This window comes from Leptosomus discolor, chromosome 3 (assembly GCF_034619465.1).
Source record: "Leptosomus discolor isolate bLepDis1 chromosome 3, bLepDis1.hap2, whole genome shotgun sequence".
NCBI lineage: Eukaryota > Metazoa > Chordata > Aves > Leptosomiformes > Leptosomidae > Leptosomus > Leptosomus discolor.
The window spans coordinates 73795637-73819711 of record NC_141393.1 but is presented as its reverse complement, the minus strand read 5'-3'; the positions used below and the strand labels follow the sequence as shown (position 1 = coordinate 73819711).

The 24075-nt window shown below is 37.0% G+C and overlaps 1 protein-coding gene across 2 annotated transcripts in view; it reads left to right on the top strand.

Annotated features, from left to right (window-relative positions):
- DENND1B (DENN domain containing 1B) overlaps nucleotides 1–24075 on the top strand; it is a 159575-nt gene that overhangs the window by 68009 nt on the left and 67491 nt on the right. For both annotated transcript variants that reach the window (XM_086462730.1, XM_086462729.1), the window contains exons 6-10: nucleotides 8127–8196; nucleotides 10113–10193; nucleotides 13529–13588; nucleotides 15423–15476; nucleotides 18878–18988. In XM_086462730.1, the coding sequence (XP_086318856.1) occupies nucleotides 8127–8196; nucleotides 10113–10193; nucleotides 13529–13588; nucleotides 15423–15476; nucleotides 18878–18988 (376 nt within the window). The remainder of the gene's footprint in view (nucleotides 1–8126; nucleotides 8197–10112; nucleotides 10194–13528; nucleotides 13589–15422; nucleotides 15477–18877; nucleotides 18989–24075) is intronic.

Genomic DNA, 24075 nt, shown 5'->3' with positions numbered 1-24075 from the left:
TCTTGTGTGAGGCTAAATAATTTTATTTAAATAATGTGAAATCTCTGCTTAAAAGCAGAACAGTACACTGCAGTTTTAGAGACTTTGAATATTACGTGGATATTTTCACTTTCTAATCAGATCTTTGACAAGTACCCAGTCAATTTAACAATGAAGTGCACTATGATCTATTCCTCTCCTTGGAAATACGATTTTTGGGTGTCTCTTCCATGTTCTTTGGCCAGACAATATCTAATATAAGAAACACCTGCGCCAGGTAATTATCAATAAAGAGCATGCCACTTTGTTGCAGAGGAGATATGATGACGAAGTTGACCCCAGTGAAATACTTTGTTTCTCCCTCTGCTTTTTCTTTCTTCTTCCATTACATAATTGTTTTGGTAGTGAAAACCCCCAATTGTTTAGCTGTCCTAAACCCCTTTTAATTAAATTAATTAAAAGGCAAGTTTGCAACTTCAGTTAAAAGCCTAACAGCCTGTGATGACCATGAGTGAAATGGGAACATCCAGTTCAGCAGCACGTGAGAACGAGATTGAAGTCTAATTGCCTTCAAAGCGAGAATCCCCAAACACAAGGTGAAAGAGGAGCCATGTGCTGCCAAAGACCCAAACCCTTTGGCAGCAGAGAGGCAGCTTGGAGAATTTTGAAGAAAGCTAGGAAGCTTATGGAGAAAAGCAGATTAATGAGTATTTGGACAACGTGGAAATCAGGCAGTCGTGGAAGATGTCATTAGGATAGGCCACATGAGTTAGGGAGACAAACCCAACATGGACTTGTAAAAGAATAATTGTAAAAGAACACATGGAGGGGGAATAAAAAGACCAGACAATGTAGAAACTTGTGGAGTAGTGCTTAAAACATTATTGGAATTATCACATCAAGACTTTTGTGAGCTTTTAAACAGATTCCAAACTGGTGTTTAGAGCCAGTATACTGGATGTTTTTGGACAAGTAATTTAAAAGAAAGTATTTGTTATAAATATTGCAAAAAATAATGATTACTACCATATAATGAAAATAGTGAAAGGAAAAGATTTTATTCTGGAAATTATTTGACTTTCTGTGATCCTGACAATACTTCTTTAATAATACTTCAGAAAATTTAATTCTTAGGATTTTGGAGCTTATAATACTTAACTCTTTTCTCTGTGATACCTTTTGTTCATGTATCTGGTTAAGGCCCAGAGTGAGAATGTATGTATATGCTTTTAGCTATTTTCTCTGAGTTAACTTTTTCTTCCCTCATCAAGCTGGAAACAAAACTTTTTACTTGTTCTCCTACATCGGCTGACTGGCTGGCTTCTAATGCTGTAACAAATGTTTAATCAGTTATGCACACTCATGTACGCACCTTTACATAGTATATGTAGAGCTGCAAAGCAAAGAACGCACATTCTCAGCTGGTGTAAACTTGGGTATTTCTTTTAACATTTCCCCACAGACATACATCAGCTAAAGACTAGTCCATGGTCTGTTACTTGGTAGAAATAACTAGGAAAATGAAAAGTGGCAAGCTATAATTTTTCACTGAACTGTAATCAGAGCATTGCCTTTATTGCTTTTATTGTGACAATTTCAAATTTACAACGCATAGCTGAATGTGTAACAGCACTAGCTTCATAGCACTCTACTTCTAGCTTGGTAGTCCGTTTCTCTCCAGTCTGCGTGTTTGTTGTGTGTAGCTCAGACAGAAAGAATGCATCAGTATTTCCATCCAACATGCTCTAGTATCCAGTCTGTTTTCTGCTCTGAATCCAAGGTTTATTAGAAGTGACCAAGTGAAAGGAGGCTCACTAGCAGATTTCTTTTGGCATTTCATCTGGCTCTCACTGGTACATACTTGTTGATGTTAAATTAACCAAAATCAAAGAAATCTTGACAAATGATTGCTGTCTCTCTATATAAAGAGTGCGTGTGCATGTTTACACTCGCTTTCTTCCATATATCAAAATAACAAAAATTTATATTCATTGTGTGTATATACACATAGTGACTCTGATGTGTGAGCAATTCTTGTTTGTCTGTCATGGATATGTACACAATAGTCATAGACTTTTATATAAACACACAAAAGCAGGCATACATAAATACCATGTCTAACTACACATCTACATATGCACATATATGTATATCGGCTCAAAAAAGAGGAATATATTAAGATTTCTGACTGGGGCTTTAACAAAGACAACTGGATAGTTTAATACAGAAAAAATAACTAAATGAAATGGTCATAAAAAACTAAAATATAATTAAGAATCTCTGTAAAGAAGAGCAGGAATGAGCCAGTCTAAGTGATGGGAAGGAAATACTATAGAAATTTGGGTAGGCTGGTGAGTGGGCAACAGGACAAAACTTTTCTCTTGTCAATGACTTTTTGTGGATGATACCAGGCCATGTGTTAACCTGTGCCAGAGCTGCTAAAGAGATAGGATTTGAACTGCTGAATAGGATTTCTAAACAAAAACTGAAGAAAAGGCTGCATGTCCTCAGGTCTTATAACAACCTAAAGCTCCTTGTAAGATTAAAGTCTTGTGGTTTGTGGGACTTATCTCTATAATTCATTCTTCATCTGAAACACTAATTAAAGCAAATAATCTCAGAATTTGCAGCCATATGGTCCTGCTTTAAACTGATAGTTTGAAACTGAAGATATACTTGTACATAGAAAATTCTTCTCTAAGTTTTATGGGGTTTTTTGCATTTTATATTCACATGTATGTGGATTGTGTAAATAGAATTTTCTTCCAAATCAGAATGTTTTGTTCAAGTTCTCTGTATGTTTATACAGTAAAATAAAAATCCCCCAAGGTAGCTATCTTAGGCATTTTCCTTGAAGAACTTAATTGTGATACAGTATTGTTTAAAATTATCATGCAGAGCTCGACTGCAGTTGCCAAATTCAGAGTGCCAGTAAGTGTAAAACCATACTAAGATTAAGAAAATAAACCTTGGATTATTCTCCAGAAGTTTTGTGTGCTTCCTTTGCAAATTGTGTGGTGGTTTGTTTTTTTTTGTGTGTGTGTGTTTTTGTTTTTTTTTTTTTTTCTTTGAACTGCATGGCTGCTTTGTGAAGCTCTCTGTGTGAATCCTGCAGTGTTGCCCCAGAAGAATGAGGGGTACCGCAGTAGCAATATAGTAATATACCTTGTTGTGCTTTTATACTACATTGGATCTTTTCTTCTAGTTATACTTTTTATATTTTAATTTAAATAATAGTTTTGCCAGTTGAAATTTGAAGTTGCACAGTAGAAATTTCAGTGTTCACTTTTGAATAATAGGAGACTTAATTTTTCTGGATATAGTTTATAAATATTACTGCTGTTTGCAGTAGGAATAATACTTTCTGGGTTTATATGAAATTGTTTTTGCATTACCTGAAGAGTTTTATTACGAAGTGCAAATAGTTTGACTGAAATTTGTTTTGTTAGAAATCTTGAAACTGTTGATCGACTCTGAGGTTGACCTTGTGTATTCAGAGGAATGCAAAATGCATCATTAAAATGCTTAGTCTTAGATTTCATTAATTTTATGACTGTAAAATTGTCACCTACATTTCCAAATGAAATGCCCTAATAAGTAAGACAGGTTTATGTGGTAAGCCTTTGTAGTTCTTCAGTTCAGACCATGCTTGAAGCTTTCTCGCTCTTCCTTTAGGCAAATCCCTTAGAAGCAGAATGTTTCAATTTTACACATTTTGTGTCAATTTTCCAGACAGAAAAGTAGCCCCTAGACATTAGACATTTAGCTACGGAAAGGCGGTTTCCTTAGTTTTATTTGATTACTAGAAGTTAAGTTCCTGCTGATAGTTCAGGACTGTTAGTGGTTACCTGACTATTTGACAGAAAACATTTCCTCTCCTTTATTTAACCTTTGACTCATGGATGTAAAAGTTTTATCAGAGCTATAGTAGAAGCACCAGTGAGGTGGAAGTCTACTTACGGCAACAAGGGTTATGCGTGACTTTGAATAAAAGTCTGAGCTCCTGCCTTGTGGCTCATTTGGATTAAAAGAAAATGCTAAGTACGTTTTTAATTAACCATGAAATATCTTGGGCTCTTGCTTTTGTGACAGGCAGTGGCTGTACTTTTAAATAAAGACCACTGCCTTCTCAGCCAGGGAATACATATCTATGAAAACAATATTGTGTATATTTTGATGTTTTTCTTTATTATGGGAGAAATGTTTTGTGGCAACTTTAGAGAAATTATTGTATGTTGTTGGAGGTTGTTGTATGTTAGTCTTGTATGTTTGTTTCTCAGTTATTGATTGTAACATGAGTAATGCAAAGACAATGTGTACAGTTAAAGAAAAATTAACAAGAAACTAATAATTGTTTCATAGTTTAAGAACCTAAATTATTTTTATTTGAAGTTTAGGCTTCTAAATACATTAAAATTGAAAATTAAAGCCCTGTTTTTCCTCTTTTTTTATCTGCTGTGAAGGGGCTTTATTGATAACCTTTTGACATTTTCATTAGGCAGCTAATTTATTATGAAATGCACTGCTCATAAATAATGTTTTGAATACAAGTATGAAGGTAAAGGTTTTCTAGTAATGGACTTTAACTTTGATTTTATCTGTTGGTAAGGTACATATCAGTGTGAAAGTTTTGAGGTAGGAGTAATATATTACAGGTGCCCTGTTAATTTCAGCCATTTCAAAACTATTATTTGCATTTCTGTACTGACTTGAAAAAAAATCGTTACCCAGCCTAACAGATGTCAGTGGATGTCAGTGTGCTGGATGACTTTCTGTACATAGACTAATTCTTCTTTGCTAAACAAAGATTAAATAATTTTGCAAGATCTGCTACCAGGACAAGCCAAGAAGATTCCTTTACCTGTAATACATCTGGGTTTTAGCCGTCACACGCACAAGTGCCATATACAGTGCTTTATCCAATATGATGTACTGGATAAAGATGTAACTCCTGTATCATGGGAACGTTCATCTATGAATAAATCTATTTACTAAAGTAGTCCAAATAAATTAATAGGATTATTAACACATGTGCTTGCAAAATCAGCCTGTGATGTAGGAGGACAAAAATGTTGCTTGACAGCCTTGAGAATGTTTCGAATTAAAAAGAGCTTATACTTGCTTTTTGAGTTGAGAATCTAAAATACCACCTGATAGCTGTCTTTATTGTGAACAAACACAACCTGTGTTTATGTTTTCTTTTCAGTGCAGAGGTGCATTGTATGTGCACGCACACAAATGCACTCTTTATTGTTTATGAAAACAACAAATGTAACAATTCTTTATTATACTGGACTAATAGCAATTAACAAATACATAAAAGAAAAAAATGAAGGGAACTTTGTTGCTTTCCAATAGATGTTAGTAATTTGTTGCAGTAAGAGCAGTATAATTAAAAATATTGACAAAAACTTTTGCAATTAAACCGTGCTTTTGAAGGACTGAAGATTATGTGGAAAAGAAAAAAAAGGAGAGCTCCTGGTGGCCTTTGGTTTCGTGCCATATAATGTAATGGAGTACTTGTTTTGATTTCCTTAATTTTTCAAGTTTAAGAGGCATATTGAATTTATATTAACCTCGTGTCTGTGGTTAAAAGGCTTAAAGCAATTCTTTTTCCAGTCTTTCAGCTCAGAAAGGAAACCAGCATTTTTAAACTGTTCAAGTAGTCTGTTTTTACAGTGTTTTTTCTTTGTGGTTTTGTTACATGAAGACATGGAAGTGTATCATCAACCTGGTTTTTCTGAGGGAAGAAATTTTTGTATGAGTACAGTCAGCATGCATTGCCGTATGAAAAAAAAGAAATCCCCCTTGGCTTCCTGCTAGACTTCATTAATTTCAAATAATGAATTTGACCTTTTTATGTATAGATTTAAAAATTGCATTTAATTTTTCTTTTCACAGTAAGAGGGGAGTTGAGATCATAGATACAAGAAAGAAGTATGGTTAATATTTTATTGCAGCAGGAGCATTTTTTTAATAGAATGCCATTCATAAATGTTGATTATGAAAAATGAATGATCAGATAAGATTTTAGAGTATTCTACAGCGAAGTGTGGTGGGATGCTGTACACTGCTAACGCAGAGGTGATAGCAAAAGACTGGAAAGCTTTTAGGTAATTCAACCCATTTGTGGCCAGAGTTATAAAAACACTTTGCAATTTGTATCTACCTTGTACCTTGACGTGGACAAAATGCTAGAATGGTGTTCCAGTCCCTGCTGTAATTCTAGGCTGGAATAGGTCTGACATTTGCAGGTGCTCTGAACGCTGTGCTGAACGATTTTGTTTGCCTATCTACGCTGTGTCTCAGCGACATGTAAAACCAGGTTAACATGATTTCAGAAGATTAGAACAGGAGTCCTAGGTGGAAGAAAACTCAAAGATCAGATGTTTTAGTTGGTGTTATGATGGGTGTTTTACAAGGGCATGCAGCGTCACGCCTGTTAGCAGTGACTGGCCTTACACAGGTGCAATGAAGTAAATTTTATGATTATATAAGAATATATTGAAAAGCACATGCAATAATGTCACACCTTAACTACTGTCAGCAATACCAAGCATTAAAAATGTCTGTGAGCATTAAGAGGTTGATGTAGTTTTGATTAATAGCCAGTATAGTGTATGGTAAAGTGTGATAAAGACGTTAATACAGTGGCTCCAAAAGAAATCATTGCTGCTGTGTCTCTCTGGCTTGGCAAGAGTAAATTCGTGATGGTTGGTTGTGTTTTCATTTTGTTTTTGTTTTTTTTTGGGGATTTTTTTGACCAACAGTTAAGCATTTATAAGGATAGCAAAGTAAGATTGCTAGAAACAGCATAACTATTTTCCGATTTCTGCTGTACTCTTTCTTTGCCCTAAGAATTGGGATCTGTTTCTAAACCCTTGCCAGCTGCGTGCTGAGAACAGAGGTGTTAGAAAGGTGGCATAACCCTTCACTTGACTCGCTGCACAACAGCAGACTTGGCTTCTCTACCAGCCAGGGTTTCCCCTAACAGGTTTCCTTTTCCTATCAGGGCAATTGTTTAGGTTCTGTGTACGGGGCTTTTTTCAGTTGCAGTTAACATGTTTCCTGAAATACATAAATTTGAAATGTTAAGGTCTGTCCACAGCACACACTAAAGCTTCTGAGAAATGCATTGAAAGTGTGTCTGTGGATTTACACTGCGCTAAATAAGAGTGTGTAGTATTGTTACACATGGGTATGAAATGTAGTAAAAACATTTCAGGCTTTTATTTTCTTCCCAGCCCCCCTTCTAATCTCAAACAATTAATATTAACCATACTATTACCATTTTAATAATGTTCTTTTTGCTAAAATACTAACAGACATGAGAAGGTGTGTAAATTGTAAATAAGGAGTAGTTTATACTGGTACTGTTTAGTTTACCAAACTTACTACATCTGTATTGTAGGCTTAAATAGTGATTATGGAAAGTCCTGTAGTATGCAGTGAGTGATGATGTCACTCTTAAAGGTAAAAGTTTCTGTAAATAGATGAGAAAAAAAATGGAACCAATGCCACTGTGTTTGAGTGTCTTTTATTCACGTATTAACGTGCCGTGTCTTTACAATATTGGTGAGTGCTCTCTTGTTTTTACAAGTTAATTCTGTCTATAGAAATGCCTTTATAGGGAGACTAGTATTCTTACGTATAGTGACATCAATACTGTTGCATAGCGTTGCACCACTTGTCAAATATGGGGTATGTGCTCTGCCCAGGTAAAACTGTTTTTAATTCTCCAGGGAAGCAGCAGTTCTGGCAGTCCACCAGGTACAACAGGATGTGGAGTTTCAAAAAAGCAAATGACATAACTACTGAAAGCTGTAACAGTTAAAGATAATGGGAATGTGATTTGGCAATGTTTAAAATGATTTTTTGGTGCCTTTAAAATAATGAGAAGTGAAAGTATTATGAGCTAGTCTATGCTCAATGAATATCAAGCAGGTGTCCAGCATAAAGAATTGTAGCTTTGCTACTATCTGTCAGTGATGTACTATTAAATTTGTGGGGAAGAGTTTTATATGCATTTTATTTATATGTAGAGATATTATAAAAATGTGCAAGTCAGATTAATTGGAGTAGTTTTTATAAGCACTGGAAAAATACATTGATATTTTATTAAAATGCTTTTTCCCCTCCTGTTATAGTTACCTACCATGGTTTGAGGTATACTACAAGCTCCTAAATACCCTGGCAGATTATTTGGCTAAAGAAAAGGTAATTTTAGATATTCTGTTTCTTTTGTAAAATATTTTCCTTGAAATAGTAGTCACCATTTGAAGTGCTGTAAAGTGATTCTACACTGTTTAAAAGTTTAAAATTTTAAAAAAATTGGGAAGCAAGTTTTTACATTCATCATACTGAAATTAAAAGAATCTGAACATACAGCTGCCACTGTCACTTGAATCCCACATTAATTTTAAAAAGCTGCTGAGAATATACCTTTATAAAGTGTCAGTCTTAGCATAAACAAGTCCTGAGTGAAGTGTGAGCAAAGTGTCACATCACTGGAGATCTGTGTGACGTATTGATTGTAAACTGTAGATCTCTGGAACTATCTGATTATCAGTTACAAACACTTTTTTTTTCAGAACTGCATAAAATATGATGTACTGTTTCACCCTTCGTATTAACTAAAAAATACCTCTCGTAATTCTGTCATCTCAACCAGCAAGACAAAATTACTTGCAGCATTTGGCAAAGAGTCATGATAGTTTAGTTTGCATATTCATGAGCAATTAGGCATATTCCAGGATTACGCAGGAAAGGAAATACTGGCATCTGTCTGTACTGAGAACATTAAAGCTATACCTTTCTGCTTTAACTATATTAGTGTACTAGGTTGTAATTAAAAAAAAAAAAAAGCATCAATAGTTAGCCATATGCTGTAGACTGGAAAAGCTGACACACCAAGAATATATGAACTACAGAATAAGCGATTATTGTGCATTATAGTAAATGGACTATAGAGAATGATGATATTTTATGTAAAAAGGAAATGCAGTAGGAAAGTTGGGTGTTAGCTGTGTTTAAATAAAGTGTGAAATATGTTTAGGTCTTGTAAATGGTATAATAAGACTTTGATTTTGTCCCCAATTTCACTGTAATAGTAAAAATTGTTATTAAGGTTGTATTTGACAGAAGGGATAGGGATCGTTTTCTTTGTTTCTTGATCCCTGGTTCTGTCATTGCAGCTATTACTGCAACCAGCTTAAGTTTTCTACGTTATACTTTTGATGTCCTATGTGCAGAGTAAGCTGTTTTGATGGGTCAGAAAGTTTTAGCAGTGTATGGAAGTATTTTGTTGTATTGCCTAGTGCCATACCTGTTGCTGAGAAGGCTGTGAAGGGGACATTGCTCCCTCCTGGCCCAGGCATTGTTCATCTGATCAAGAGCTAGACCCAAAGTCTTGTTTACTAGTATGAGATCCAGTAACATCATGATTCTTGCAGATAGAGGTGGAAGCTTCCTGCAGACTCAAACAGTATGTTTGAAAGCTGGCCCTGGCTTGTCGCTGATACTTTTGGTTTTACTTTGACAACAAAGAGAATTTAATCTCCATGAACAATACCCCTCAACTCAATGAAAACCCTAAACCAAATGAAAATTCCAGCTGCATCTCTGTCCCAAGTAAATGTCTCTTTTAGAGATCTAGGTGGAGGATCCTAGTTAAACCCAGTAGCTGAATTCTTTGTAGTAAACCTTACTAACTGTTTTGTGTGCTCTGATGAATAATTTTTAAAGTGTGCAGTATAGCTATGTAGCTGCATATTTAGTAAAACTTAGAATAGACAAATATCACAGCTAACAGTTTTAGGAAGATAATGTCCAAGATGCACAGACCAGCTGGACATATTAACACTATTTTCAGTTGCAAATAATGTGATTCATTCAAGGAGTTACATGGGGAAATATGTAAGAGATTGACTTAACTTGCAGATAGTCATTTTCTGAGATATAAAGTTGGCCTGCTTTTTGTACTTAATATTTAAATACTTCACTGTGAATTGCATTTGTCTTTCTCATTAAATATATATATGTATCTTTGTTAAGATATAGTTTGATGTGTAGTAAATGATAATTAGTCAGTTTTTATACAACAAATAACTACCTTTAAAAAATATTCCCTATAGGAAAATGACTCAAATGATTTGTTAAAATCATTGTATAGCCATCCCGTGCCAAAGGCGAATGCTTTAGTCAATTTAAGTGTGGTAAGTATTCTCTGTTTAACTCCTACTCCTATTACTGACTATAAAGTAGTAGGTAAGGTTGAAACAGTAAAAAATAAAAACCCTTTGTAAAGAGTAAACTTATGTTGCTTCCCATCATTAACTAGCTTGAACAACCTTCCCCTGCCTGTGCTCCCCTCCATGCAGAATAGAGTTTTTCTCTGTCTCATGTTTTTCTCTTTAAGTCGTAGTCATAAAGAAGGAGAAATTAGCAGAAATTTGAATTTTGCTCTATGGATGAGAGAGTAAATTGCAGTGGGATCTGGCAGTGCTAGAACTACTTTTTTGTGCTTCCACCAGCTGTTTCATGTAGATAATTTTGGTTTCTCCTGCTGTGAATTGGGAGACACTAACTCCGTTTTATTGCTTCTTATGTCTGAGTAGGTAGACTTGCAGGATTGGACAAAAATATGTGTAAGCTGGCTTCTTTCCCATCTTCCTCCTCCCTCTTCCTGGTTTTGCTTGATCATGCAAAAACACAGTAGGAAGGATGGTAGGAGAAGTGTACTGCGTTGCATGAAACTTCCAGCACATCTAGGTGAAAGGTGTCCATGCCTACCTTGCTTTTGTGCTCTGTCTTTCTGTGATGTGGGACTGGATGTTGGTGAGGTAGTGTTGCTGCAGAAGCATGAAAAAGGGAGCTTGTCACTGTTACAGTTCCTGAAACAGAAATAGCGTATGGACGTATGTTTACATACATGTGTAAAGACTGCATGAAGCGTAAAGCTGATACAGAACCTCTGCTGCCTCCGAGAATGGTTTGCGTTCACAGCATCTGTACAACTACTGCACGCATAAGTAACTGCGTACAGATAACTGTTTCTTGATTCACAGCTTGCAGGGCACAGAAAGAAATTATTTTATAAAGGCTTTCTGTATGCACATACTGAGAGATCGTTAGATCTTTAATTTTGACCTTATTTGTGTCATTTCCTGTTATTTTTAACTCATTTATTTTAGAATTGAGCCCAGTACTTCGAGTAAAGTAAGCGCAGGCTCTAGAAAAGCATCTGGCCCGGTTATGAAGGCATGCAGAAATGGAGAGTCTACTACTTCTGTTCCAGTACTCAACCTTGCTGCTTAACATAATGCTACCTTTATTTTATTTTAATTTGTTATAATTCAGTTTCCTTGTTATACTTTTTTCACTAGGCTATAGAGGCCAGTGCTAATCCACCGTATTTGGGTGTCCTTCCAGTCTTGTGTGTTGTTTTTCACCAGAACAGCGTACTGGTTTTTGCAGCTGCAGTTGGAATTTTTTCTGTTGCTAAGTTTCTTTTCTTTCTGTTGTCAGTGTAATATTTTCAAGTTGTTTTTCAGTTCATAGTACCTTTGCAAAGAGTGCTTCTGTACATCATCAAAATTTTGCTATCATTAATTGCAGTATCATAACCAATTCTAATTCGGCGACTCTAAAACGCTTTATAAAGTACTTTAAAATTCCTACTATGTTTCAGAGGGACATAGAGAAGTTCTAAAGATATTTTTCCTTGCATTTCTTGCAAAGTTTTACTGCCTTTTACTGTCAGTGTTGCAGTTTATCTTGCATAGAACTTGCCTACCTCAAAATGAATGTTGTGATGAACCTGGAAATGGATGTTGTGGTGAATACAGCTGGCAACACTGGGATGATAAAATGCTTGCAATAAAATCGGTGCTTGCTTGCTGGTTTTATTTTGGTATTATCTGACTTTTGATTTTATTTTTTTTTCCCCTCAGTTGTCTCTTGTTCTCAGTAGCTTGTTACATCAGAGTTTTGTGATCTTTTTAGCTGAACAATGATTATCTAAATGCAGGCCTCTTGCCAAATACTTGGCTGCAGGTGTAGTCGAGCAAATTTTGTGGGTTCAGACAGGGCAGAGCAGGAAGGAATAGGTTAGCATGAATCAGAATGCTTGTGGATCCACAGGCATCTGTTTTTCTAATGCTCAGTGCTTCAGGGAGCAGGGAAATGTTTATGGCTGTGTTCAACTCTAACTTTGTGTGCCTAGTCCCTTATATTGATGTATATTGTAAATAAGCTAGTCTGGAACCATCAGTAGTAATAGAATCATATAGAATCATAGAATGGTTTGGGTTGGAAGGGACCTTAAGGACCACATAGTTCCAACCCCGCTGCCATGGGCAGGGACACCTCCCACTAGACCAGGTTGCTCAAGGCTCCATCCAACCTGGTCTTGAACACTGCCAGGGATCGAGCATCCACAACTTCCTCAGGCAACCTGTTCCAGTGTCTCACCACCCTCACGGTGAAGAACTTCTTCCCTGTATTTAGTCTAAACTTGCCCTCTCCCAGCTTCCAACCATTGCCCCCCGTCCTATCACTGCAGGCCCTTGTAAGAAGTCCCTCTCCATCTTTCCTGTAGGCCCCCTGCAAGTACTTGGAAGGCTGCTATAAGGTCTCCCCAGAGCCTTCTCTTTTCCAGGCTGAGCAAGCCCAACTCTCTCAGCCTGTCTTTGTAGGAAAGGTGTTCCAACCCTCTGACCATCTTGGTAGCCCTCCTCTCAATAGACTTAAAAAAAAGTTACAGTCTGAAAAATAATTGTAGAAATGACATCATGAGGTGGCTTTTCGTTGTGCCAGGGTAAGTCTAGTTCAAATTTCATGATGCAGAATTAAAAAGATCCCTCCACCCATTTACTCAGGTGTGCTGCAGGGTGAGGCGTGTAGATGTTGAAGCGGGGTTTAGGTGGCAAACCACAACAGTACTTAGGATTGCATACATATATCATGCCTAACTTACGCCCAGTATCTGAATACCTGGTGTTTCCCAGTAATCCTTGGTCAGGAGGACACCAAAATGCCTTGGTCCAGTTAGGGACCAAGTTCTGCTCTCCCCTGTTGGTCGCAGTAACAAATATTCTGCAGCTGAGATTTATGAGGGGTGGACATTTGTTCTAGGAATCCTGAGCTGAAATATAATTTGCAACACTTTTACCCATAGAGGGCTAACAAAAGTGGGGTTGTTTTTTTTTTTTTTTTCCCCTTTTTTTCCTCCCCCCCCCGGGTGTGTCCTGTCATGTGTGTGTCGTGTCCCCCCCATGTCCTGTTTCCCCCCTCCCCGGGTGTGTCCTGTCCCCCCTCCCCCCTTTGTCCCCCCCCCTGCTTTGTCCCCTCCCTTCTCCCCTTTTTTTTTTTCCTGTTGGAAAACTAGCCAAGTTAAGTCTGAATTACAATGGGGGAGGAATGCAAAGAATAAACCATATTTTCAGCCAATATTTAAAACATGGAACATTACAAGCATTAGATTCAGTTTTGGCCTTTTTGTTGGAAAACTCAAAGTCAATTGTTCACTCTTTCTCTCATCTTGCATAAGAACCAAGAGATGATTTTTGCAAGTGAGCAAGTTTTGAAAAAACAGCCTTGTCTTGTATCGGTGAGTTTAACAGGCACTGATTACCTAAAGCCTATTGTAATTAAAGAAATAATTACTTTCTATAGGATTCCTCTTTTGGTTTGAGTCTTATTTATACCTGTCCTTTGGGAAATTCTGCTCCTGTCTTTAGCCTAAAAGAGCAGTCTAATATTCATGTACTTACTCTGTTTGAATCAAACTTCAGAGCTGTGTATGTGTGCATCACAATCCTTTCGTAAAAGTCGCAGCCAAAATCAAACCCTTAAATTGATGAACAAAACTTGCATTTTCTAGTGTCCTTTTCAGAGAAAACTTTATACAGGACGGCAGCTATTAATTTAGTGTCTCTTCTAAGGTTGTACATCTTCCTAAGGGAGTTCACAAAGATGTGCAAGGACTCTGTACCACGTTATTTTTGCTGCTTTATGACACTTAATGACTGCAGTAATGGGTCTTTGCATTCATAGTTCTGACTTCCTTTTCTGTTTAATGAGTGAAATATTATTACTTTGTTAATTATAAATAATTACTTCTCTAAGTTATTAACTTCATTACTCAGAAATCTTTTGATAAATATTCTGTGACCTTATTACATATTGGAAATAATTTTCTGTTCTCACTGTACTTCTGAAGAATGTAGTCATTCCATTAATCTGAATATTTTCCTTTTCTTGACTAAAAATTCTTAGCTTTTTTTTCTGTTGATGCAAAACAATGACCTGGGATATTTATTGTGCAAGTGCTATGATGTTTATGGGATGCCTTTTTTAAGCTAATTTTTTTTCTTAAATTTTTAACTGTTGCCAGATGACCTAATTTGTGGGGAAAATTTTCTATTAAGTATACTAATCTGGTTTAATAAGTCTCTTACGCAGAGTTAAGAGTATTAATACTTTTTTTTTTTTTTTTTTTTTTACTTTGAACACATTTAATATCTTATAGACTTCCTTTATGTTTTGGTATCTTTTTCAAGTTTGACTTGAAAACAAACTGTGTCTTTGTGTTGTCAATTATGGTTTTAAAATACGCTGTAAAAACAAAGAACGTCTATGAAAAATATTAAAATTCTGTTAAAAACAAATAAACGATAAAAAGTCAATAATTAACACATTTACTTAGTATGCACTTAAGGTTTTTTGTGCTTCAAGATTTAAACTAATATGCAAACATGCCTTAAAATTACTGAGCTAAATCCATGTCTGATTACTAGTAAAAGCACTGGATTAATGAGAATAGTTTAAATTACATCTGTTTTTAGTTCAATCCATTTTATATTTACATCCTAGATAGCCTCAAACTAAGATGCATAAAATTGCAAATGTATTTCATAAATGATTGCTGAAACTCAAGCTGTCAGACTTTGCATTTCTGTTAGCACATTTTTAGATTCAAAGATGTTTGGAAAGAGAAGAGAATGTATACCAAGTAATAATATTTCTATCCTAATTATTCTGATTTTCTCATGTGAATGAGATTTCCTTTTCCATTCTAAATTTTTTTGTCCTTTAACTATTTTTTTTTTTTTGCTGTGGCAATTTTAAAATCAATACTTAAGTTAATCAATGCTACTCTCAGGCTTGTGACAACATTTAAAGCTGGCTTAATCTCAGTGTTATTTCAAAACTGCAGCTCAGCGTTTTGTTCCCTTCGTTCGTGTGCTGTGCTGAACCAGAGCTTGTCATTTCATGTTGTGATCTGCTTAATTCTTTGTCTAGTAGTGATAAGAATGCTATTGGAAAAACAGCTATTTGCTTAAACAAAGATGGGGTTGGAAATCCTAAATGCTGGATTTTTTAAAAAAGAATTTTTGGTTACTGTGTGCATAAATTATTAATTATTTTTCCTCACTGATTAGCACTCGTATTTCATTACTCCTGATATAACTGGATTGCCAACAATCCCTGAAAGCGTAAGTATGCAGTTTCTTTTTTAAATATTTAGAAGTATGAACCTCTTTCTGTGGGTAGGGCTGAACTCTGCTTTTATCAATAGGAGGGGGTTTTTTTTCCAAGGCTGTTTTTAGAATATGATTGATGTCTATTATTATGACCTTTAGCTAGTAGTTACTGTTGCATTCATCATTAACCCATTTTAAAGCATTAACAGGGCATTTTTGACCACTGCTGTATCCACCCTTGTTCTTAATTACTTGGCTTGTTTGCATTTATTGGGATTATTTATGTAAAATATATTCTACTTCTGCACCTTGTGTTATTTGAATACCTGCCCTTTAAACACTGCATTGCTAAGCTGCAAATTCAGCTGTCAAGATATGCAGTTATTTTTTTGTGTAAGAAGGCATTGTTCTGGGCTTTCTGAAACCAGGCCCTACCTGCTTACATTTGGATGGTAACTATGCACCAGGAATGGTTGCTGTTATTATTTTTAATTTTTTAATGAAGAATCGCGTTCTGTAGATGCTAAATTCTTGATGGTGCTGGGGGTAGATTGCAAATGTGAAATCTCAGATCACATTCTCTGTGATGTGTTTAGCTGGATAACATCTCATAAAAGAGCTTTGAAACTTTGCTTTCCACACTTGCATTTAAATCTAGATTTGAGTATGGATGTATAGAAGTGCATTTTTACACTTTCAAATAATAACTTCCTGCTGAAAGTTAAGCTGTTGGGGGGTTCACCAGAGTACAAAATCACACGGAACTTGTTCTTGGTAGATGTTGTGGTGTTTGTGCAGAAAGTGCGCCAGAAGCGTGCTCGCAGCCTCTGCGGTGGTGCATCGGCGAGGCGCGGTGGGGAAGGTGTCCCCATCGCCCGCTCCCTGCCTCCGCGCTGCAGCGGGGAGGGGAGCTTGTGCCCCTCGACGTCCCGGGCGGGCAGCAGCTCCTGGGCCACAGGGTGGGACGGGCAAGGGAAGGAAACGGAGCCGGGGAGACGAAGGTGGCAAGGAGTCGTAGGGTGCTTGTAGCAGAGAGGAGGCCTGCGGGCACGTCTGTGGTGGTGGAAGGGAGTCTGTGCCAGGGACCCAGAGGAGATGGCACAGCTCTTGCTGCAACCCAGAAAAGTGCGGAAAGTTGCTGGGTAGAGGAGTGAAAGAGAGGACCCTTGTTGCAAGGGCTCTTTGGGCAGGACAGGGCTTAGTTTTTAAACCTTTGTTTTCATCCGTTTCACCCTATGGGTTGCATTCCTCTATTTTAAAGAATTCTCTTGTTCTAGTTTATAATTTGGGGTTCTAATAAAACATAGCTTTGGAGGTTAGAAGGTGTGTTGAGTGTTCAAATTGAGGAAAACGTGGGGAAGCTTCATTCCGAGGCTCTAGCTGATGGAGGATCTTGCGATGGTGCCACTGTGAATTTATTTTTCTGAATCTGTGGGAGAAAGGAAAAGTAATTTTCAGTGTGCCTTTCTATAATTATTTTTTACTCCGTTTATAAAAGTCTCATCCTTCCAGTATGAATCAAAATAGTAAGGTACTAGTGGAGGGTTAGAACATGCAGGGAGTGAAGAGATGAGGTAATTACAGTAAATTAGCAATAAAATGAATTTTCATATTCTTTGTTGTAAGATTGGTGTATTTCAGGGGCAGTAACTTTTCAGATGTAATGAAGAAATAACTGCGACTGTCTCCCAAAGATGTATTAATCTATACAAGCTTGCAAACTCTTTCTACCACAGCTTTTGCAACACAGAATCAGCATACCATTATCAAGTACAATGTTAGAGGGTGTCTGAGGTAAATTGGACTCACTTTATCATGATGTATCAGCCTCTGAAAACCAGTTAAAAATTGCACTTGAAAGAGCAGTTTCTTTCTAAATGGAATGTTTGTAGCCTTAAAGGTCTTGTTTTTATCTCCAAAGACTTTATGCAGCATGGACCAAGAATAACTCTATACTCCATGTTTTCAAATTAAAAATGCATTTCTGAATTTGGGTGAAAATGGATTGTCCGTTGGAGCTTTGTCTTTTCACTGTCTTTTTTTATTTAATATTGCAATGTATCCAAAGAGGAGATCAACCTTCTGATGATCATCTGGGCTTTGACTACAGTTAGCTTTTCATATAGTAGAGTCTGTGAGGAGATAAATCAGCAGCTGGTCAACAGCAGCTCTGCCCCACGCCATGCTCCCTGACTGCAGAGGGCCCTGAGCTGGAGAGGCCACAGCTGGCCACCATGTCCTGGCCCCCACGGGGATGGGGTGCTGCAGCCAGGGGGGTCACCCTGCTCTGAAGCCTTTACCACTTGTCTTGCCCTCACTGTTGTTTCAGGGGTGCATTACCTTGCTGCCATGTATTGGCCGCATCCAGTACAGACCAACAGTTCCACTGTTCAGATTTCTGTCCTTGGGTTGGGGCATATAGTTGGTAGACCTCCTACGTTAACGTTCAGTAATACGCTGTTCCTGAGAAGAGAGGAGTAAGAGTTCTGGTTGAAGATATGATAACAAATGTGTGAAATGACATGATTTATATATTGTGGGGTGTATTACTATATTTTCATACATATTCTCTATTGTTTACAAAAATTTGCTGTTTTCCTAGGCATTTTTTCTGGTAGCTGTTTTAGCTTATTCAGAACTTGTGTATCTCTGGCACTGTGCTGGGCAGAAATACTGTTAAGTTCAGCTGGATCACAGAGGTCCTCACTGCACCCCACCCCCACCCCCAACCCACCTATTCCTCTTTTTTCCACATTTTTGAGCTGTCTGAACTATAAATAAGAGGTGCTGGTGACTTTGCTTTTCATTAAACCCTGCAGTGGGGCTCTTACTAGGGGCTAAAAGGGTGACTGCAGGAAGGACCCAGTACCTTCTACCAGTGCTGCTGGACGTCTGGTGTCCTGGCACGTACAGCTCAAGCGAAAGCTTGGTGTTTTTCAACAAGCTGTTTTGCTGTAACTGAAGTAGAATAAAATGTGTGGACTTTGAGAGAGCCTGGCAAAATAGCACAGTTTTATTATTGTAGCTGTGACAGAACAGTTATTGCAGTGGTGGAAGATCTGTTCCTGGGTTGGAAGTAATGGGTACCTTGATAGCTTATGGTACTATTGATATAATACCAAATTTCATATTTATTTCAAATTTGAAAAAAAGAGGAGATTAAATTTACAAGCGTAATCAAATGAGCAAAATATTAATAACTTACACAAAAGTTAGTTTTTCATTGACTTTAAAACCCAATCAAGTATTCTTAAAGCATACAAATTTTAAATGCAAAGGGATATCTTTCATAGTTTTTGGTTGGGTTTTTTTCCCACCTACTAATTGGACAAAATTTTTTGTAAGTAATATATAAAATGTTCCACTTGGCTACTACTGTTGCTGTATTGTTAACATCTTATTTATTTAAACAGAGAAACCTCACTGAATATTTTGTTGCTGTGGATGTGAACAACATGCTGCAACTTTATGCCAGTATGTTGCATGAGAGACGGATCATTATTACCTCTAGCAAACTAAGCACTGTAAGTACTTCACACATCTCCTTTTAAGTAGAATATATTGAACGTTTCACAAAATGACCTGCAGACCTTTGTGGTTTTAGATATGTTCCATGTGTACTTATAAGACAATATCTACATACTTTTCTGATATATGGTTTTAGTCTGGCTCTTGAAGTACAAAAGTCTGATTTATATAAGACCTACTCAGATACATTAAGTCAGGTTAATTATTTTTCTTATCAGGAGATGAGAGTTCTTTAAGTCTCCTGAGTTCATTCTGTGCCTTCTAACCTAAAAAGAATTCTTAAGGGCTATTATAAGATCTTTATTATTCACTTGTGGCTTATTCCATTGGAGCTACTTGAAAGAAATCAAGGGTCTGTAATAATAGCTGCTATCCTAACCTGGTAATAGGTAGATTCATCTTTGTTAGAGTGGTTTGGGAGTGCATACTGTAATAGCTCAGATTTGGAGCAGCTCTTCAGACTGATAATAACGTGCAACTCCAAATAGCTGCCTTTTTTTTATATTTTTTTTTTTTTTTATTAAAGGTTTTAGGCTACTGCCCACATCAAAATGCTTCCCCCCCCGCCCCCCCCCCGCCTTATGCCTGGTTAGACTGCTTAATAAAAGAATGTTGTGTTTCTTTTTGAAAGTATACCTAAATATTCAGATGTAATTTTGTTTTACTTTTCATAGAATCTTACGAGTTTTTAAAATATCCTGTCTTTTGAAAATATTCCCAAGATTAATTTTGCATTAGTACAAGACTGTCACTGTATAGCCAACTTTTGTCATAGAGTATATTTATTATACAGTATCTTTAGCCTGATAAGCACAGTCATTACAAATATCTTAATTTTTTTTCAACAGTACTGCATGAAAGATTTTATTTAATATGCTTTCTGTGGTGGAAAATCAGCTTTATGTTCCTGAGCACTGCTAATTGTACTACCAAATAAACGAACAGTTATTTTCAACGCATAGGTACAAGGTTGGCTATAGTACTAAAAAGTAAAATTTTGAAAGACTTGCAGATGCTGATTTCCAATAGATATGTGTGGATGTAAGGAGGGAGAGTTTTTGGATTATAAATAGTGGATAAAACCCCTTTAAATTCTTTTGGGTTAAAAGTAAGTTAAAGACAGAGAAAATTCAGAAGATTCAGAATTGCCATAAAAGGCTGCTTTTTTTTTTTTTTTTTTTTTAACACCACAGTGTTGGGTCCCTGAATCTGCGATCAGCGTTGCAGTTAGGGGAAAGCACAAAGACAGCCCTTTACTTGTGGTTTGCAGAATATGGAGCTAAGTCCATGGTGACTGGAGAGGAAAGGAAACATGCGGTCATATAAGCAGAGGCCACATGAACAATGGAAAACTAGAAAAATAAATAGTGAATGAGTATAACCAATCTTCAAATTACTAGTCTATGATATATATTTTTAACCACCAAAGATTTTACTTTGTCTTAAGAAATTTCCATACTCTATCACATTTCCCCCTCCCAGGTGTCTAGGGGAAGAATTGGGCGTAACGACACGGTAATGAGACCACCCAAATAGGTGAAGAGAATTTGAAGGGAAAGCTCTTTCAAAGAAACTGGCTTAGCAGAAGTTCACATGATGTAGCAAAACCATGGAATCAGTTTTGTTTTTCCGGTTTGCCAGTCTGGGACCCAGCTTGCTATATTAAAACAAACACACAAACAAACAAAAAGCCCCCCAAAAAACCCCCAACCCCCCGCCCCCCACCAGCTCCAACCTCTTTTGCTACTCTAGTCGAGGAGATAAGAATCATGATGGCAGCTCTGTGCCTGTGGAAGACTCATTCTGCAGGTGGGCACGTGTTTGTCTGCTTAACATGGTTTAGAATTGTACTCTCAGCCTACCTTTGGATCCTCTTAAGACTTGTTTTTGTTAGACTGAACATCTTTGCTGATCTCAGTTGCTATTATGACAAGAGGATGGAAGATATCAGAATCACACTGCGCTGAGCTAGACCACCTTATTTCTATGTTCAGATTCCAAGGTTTTTGGAAGTCATTAGAGAAGAACAGATATATATGCTGGTTGTGAGAAACTAACTTTGTTCAAAATTCAGCTGTTTATCCCAAACCTTTTAATGAAGTAATAGTCATCTTGGTGATGTCCTCACTTGAAGATAATTTATATCACTGTCCTGGACAAGGACAGGTAGCAATAGCAGACATTTATAGTGGGATTTGGATGTCCTGAAGAATATCCCCAAGCTGTGAATTTAAATAATAGGTTGCAGGTTAACTCCAAAACAAGATAGCACATAAATTTCACTTCCTTCTGGTTATTTTTCTAGTCTACTAGCATGACTTAAGTCGTAGCTAAATGAAATTACTGCCACATCATGTCAGATCCACTTTTGTTATAGGACTGGGTTAATTTTCACTTGCACTAGTGAGTCCTGATAAGACAGAAAAATAAACCTGGCTTATCAGGATCTTCAGTGAGAACTGCTACCTGCTAATGTCTTTTATAAACAGAACAGGACTGATGCAAGGCTTACTTCTTTACAGAGCAATATAGTTTAAAAGGTGAATTAAAAACTTCTCAGTATATCCTGTAAGAATTTAAGTGAATTGCCAAGAATGATTAAATGTGTTTTTGGCATAAGATATTTCTTCTTTAAAACGTTGGATTGCTTAATATAATACAGATAAGTAAATGGAGTGTGTTTGGACATTAGCGTTTGCTAGCTTTGTGCTGTTTTACTGCTGTGTACAAAACACAGCAGACTGGTACTTTGTGTTGCAAAGGTCATGTTTTAATATTCCTAAATTACAGCTTGATACTTGAAAGATTATTTGTTCAAAACTAGTGCTATCAAGTACAACTTTCTGTTAAGGGAGTTGTGCCTTATCTTTGGGGTTAACTGAATATCAAGTGTTTATGTCAGTTCATGAAGACTGGGTTGTGATGTCACCTTCGAGTTATCAGCTCTGTTTCGGTTCACTATCTCAGGGCAGTGACTGATAACAAAAGGCATAATTCAAGGCCTTGCTCACTTTCTCCTCGCCCTTCTTGTGGGGCGCCAGGAATGGAAAACTACACTTACTTATGTACAGGAATTCTTTGTCTGGCACTTCTGCCCTATAAATTTCATGCTTTCATTACACTCAAGTAAAGGAAAAGTAAAGGGGACAAAATGATGCTTTATTTAAAAAGAAGGTTTATTTTGGAGGAAAAAGGAGAAAGAGAAAAGAAGGTTGCCTGTTTTAAGCTGTTGAGTAGAGCTTTTTAATTAAAAAAAGAAAAGAAAAGAAAAAGATAAGTGCCATTTTGTCCTGAGGGTGTGTTTCAATTGTCAGCTTATATTTTATTTCAACCAAGCAGGCTTTGTTGTTTATGCTGCTCCTCACTTTTGCAATTGTTACATATTCTTTGCATCTTTCTTTGAATTGATTTTTTGTGTTTTTACCTTCTTTAAAAACTCCTTTGGTGGAGTTCATTTGTCTACTTGCCCTACCAATTACTACCAAGATATAAGTGGAAACTTCCCACTGCTCCTTTCTGTCGTAGCTTCTGTATCATTCTTTGCCCTAACTGTTGATTCTTGTATTAGCTTGACTTTCCAACCACTTTAATACCTCACAGCTTGCTTCAGGCTTAGTGTTAGTGTGAGATGGATTCATCTAGCCTGAGGATTATGCTCTGTCAGATCTGTTTATAGCAAAAATTACCATTTCTGGCTTTTGAACAGTAAACTATGAAAGAGAAACAAATTATATAGCTTTGGATTAAATGAAAGGATGAATGAAACAAAGGAATTGATCTATTCACAGAGGTGGCTGTTAGTTGTTTTACTTTAGCTGTAAAAGGGAGAACTTTCCTAAATGTCATGCTGTATGTTCTTGCACAGCACCATTTTCTTACATGTCAATGCATCTGCATGTATTCTTACTAGTTGCATGGAGCTGCATGAGTTTTAGTACAAATAATTTTTTAATTCACGCTTTCTATAAATTATTAAAGTGCTGGGGATGGCTTTTTCAGGAAGGCTGAACTACAGCATTGATTTTATGCATGCTGGAGGCAGGCCCTAGATGTTTCGGTCCCAAGTGCACCTGCTGTGGTAGTCTACCAGAACATCATACCACACTCTCATGTATTCAAAGCAAAGGAATAAATCATGATTTTACAACAGTGCATCAGTTGACTTATTGCTGTTTTGTGACCGGAGGTAGGGAGGTTTGCTGTTTAAAGCCATGTCATCGGTTCTCAAGTCACTCAAGCATGAAAGCTTGTCATATGCCTCTGTAATTGTACCTCACCAGTCTTTCCCTAACTAGTCAGCTGGGGCTGTGCATTTTGTCTCAAACACCCGGCTGGCCAGTGTCTGACAGGAGCTTTCTCATCATCCTGTCAGTAATATGCTAACTAGAGTGTATCTTCTGCGGCCTACACTGGCAGGTGGAAAGGATGCTACGCTTTAAAGCAAATGTCTAAATGTTATCTCCATTTCGACCAGTATTTGTTTCAGGTAATACGAGTCTAATGTGTCTGAGAGTATGGTGGTTACAAAGTTCTGCTTTGCACTGGCTGTAGGTTTCTTTGGTGATCCCTATAAAAACAAATGTATATGTCAATAAAAGATACAGGTTGTTGGTTTTTGTTTGTTTTTTTTTTTTTGTGGTGAAGGAACACCGAATATAAATTTACACACAAAGATATATCTGTGAAATCACTTTTACTGTTGCTTATGTGCAAAGAGAGCTTTCTGCAGTTGCCGTGAGTCACCACAGTGAGTTGGACTGAGCGGTGGTTTCATGTTCCTTGCCTCCTTAATCTTGCTCAGGTATGGTCACACTATCCATGGATACTCAGGCACTGGGAAGACGCAGAGGGTCCTTGGAGAATGCAATACTAGCCGCTAGAGATAGCAAAACACCCCTTACTCTAAACACATTACCTTGTGAATCCCTTTGCTCCTCCTGCATATGACCCTAAATCAGTGATTCTTGAGTTTATTCCAAAATCTGTATGTCCCAAGGCAGTAATATCATCAACTGAATCGGAAAACAACAGTGGTGGTTGTCTATTACTCTCACATCACTTAAATCTCTCTACAGTTTACATG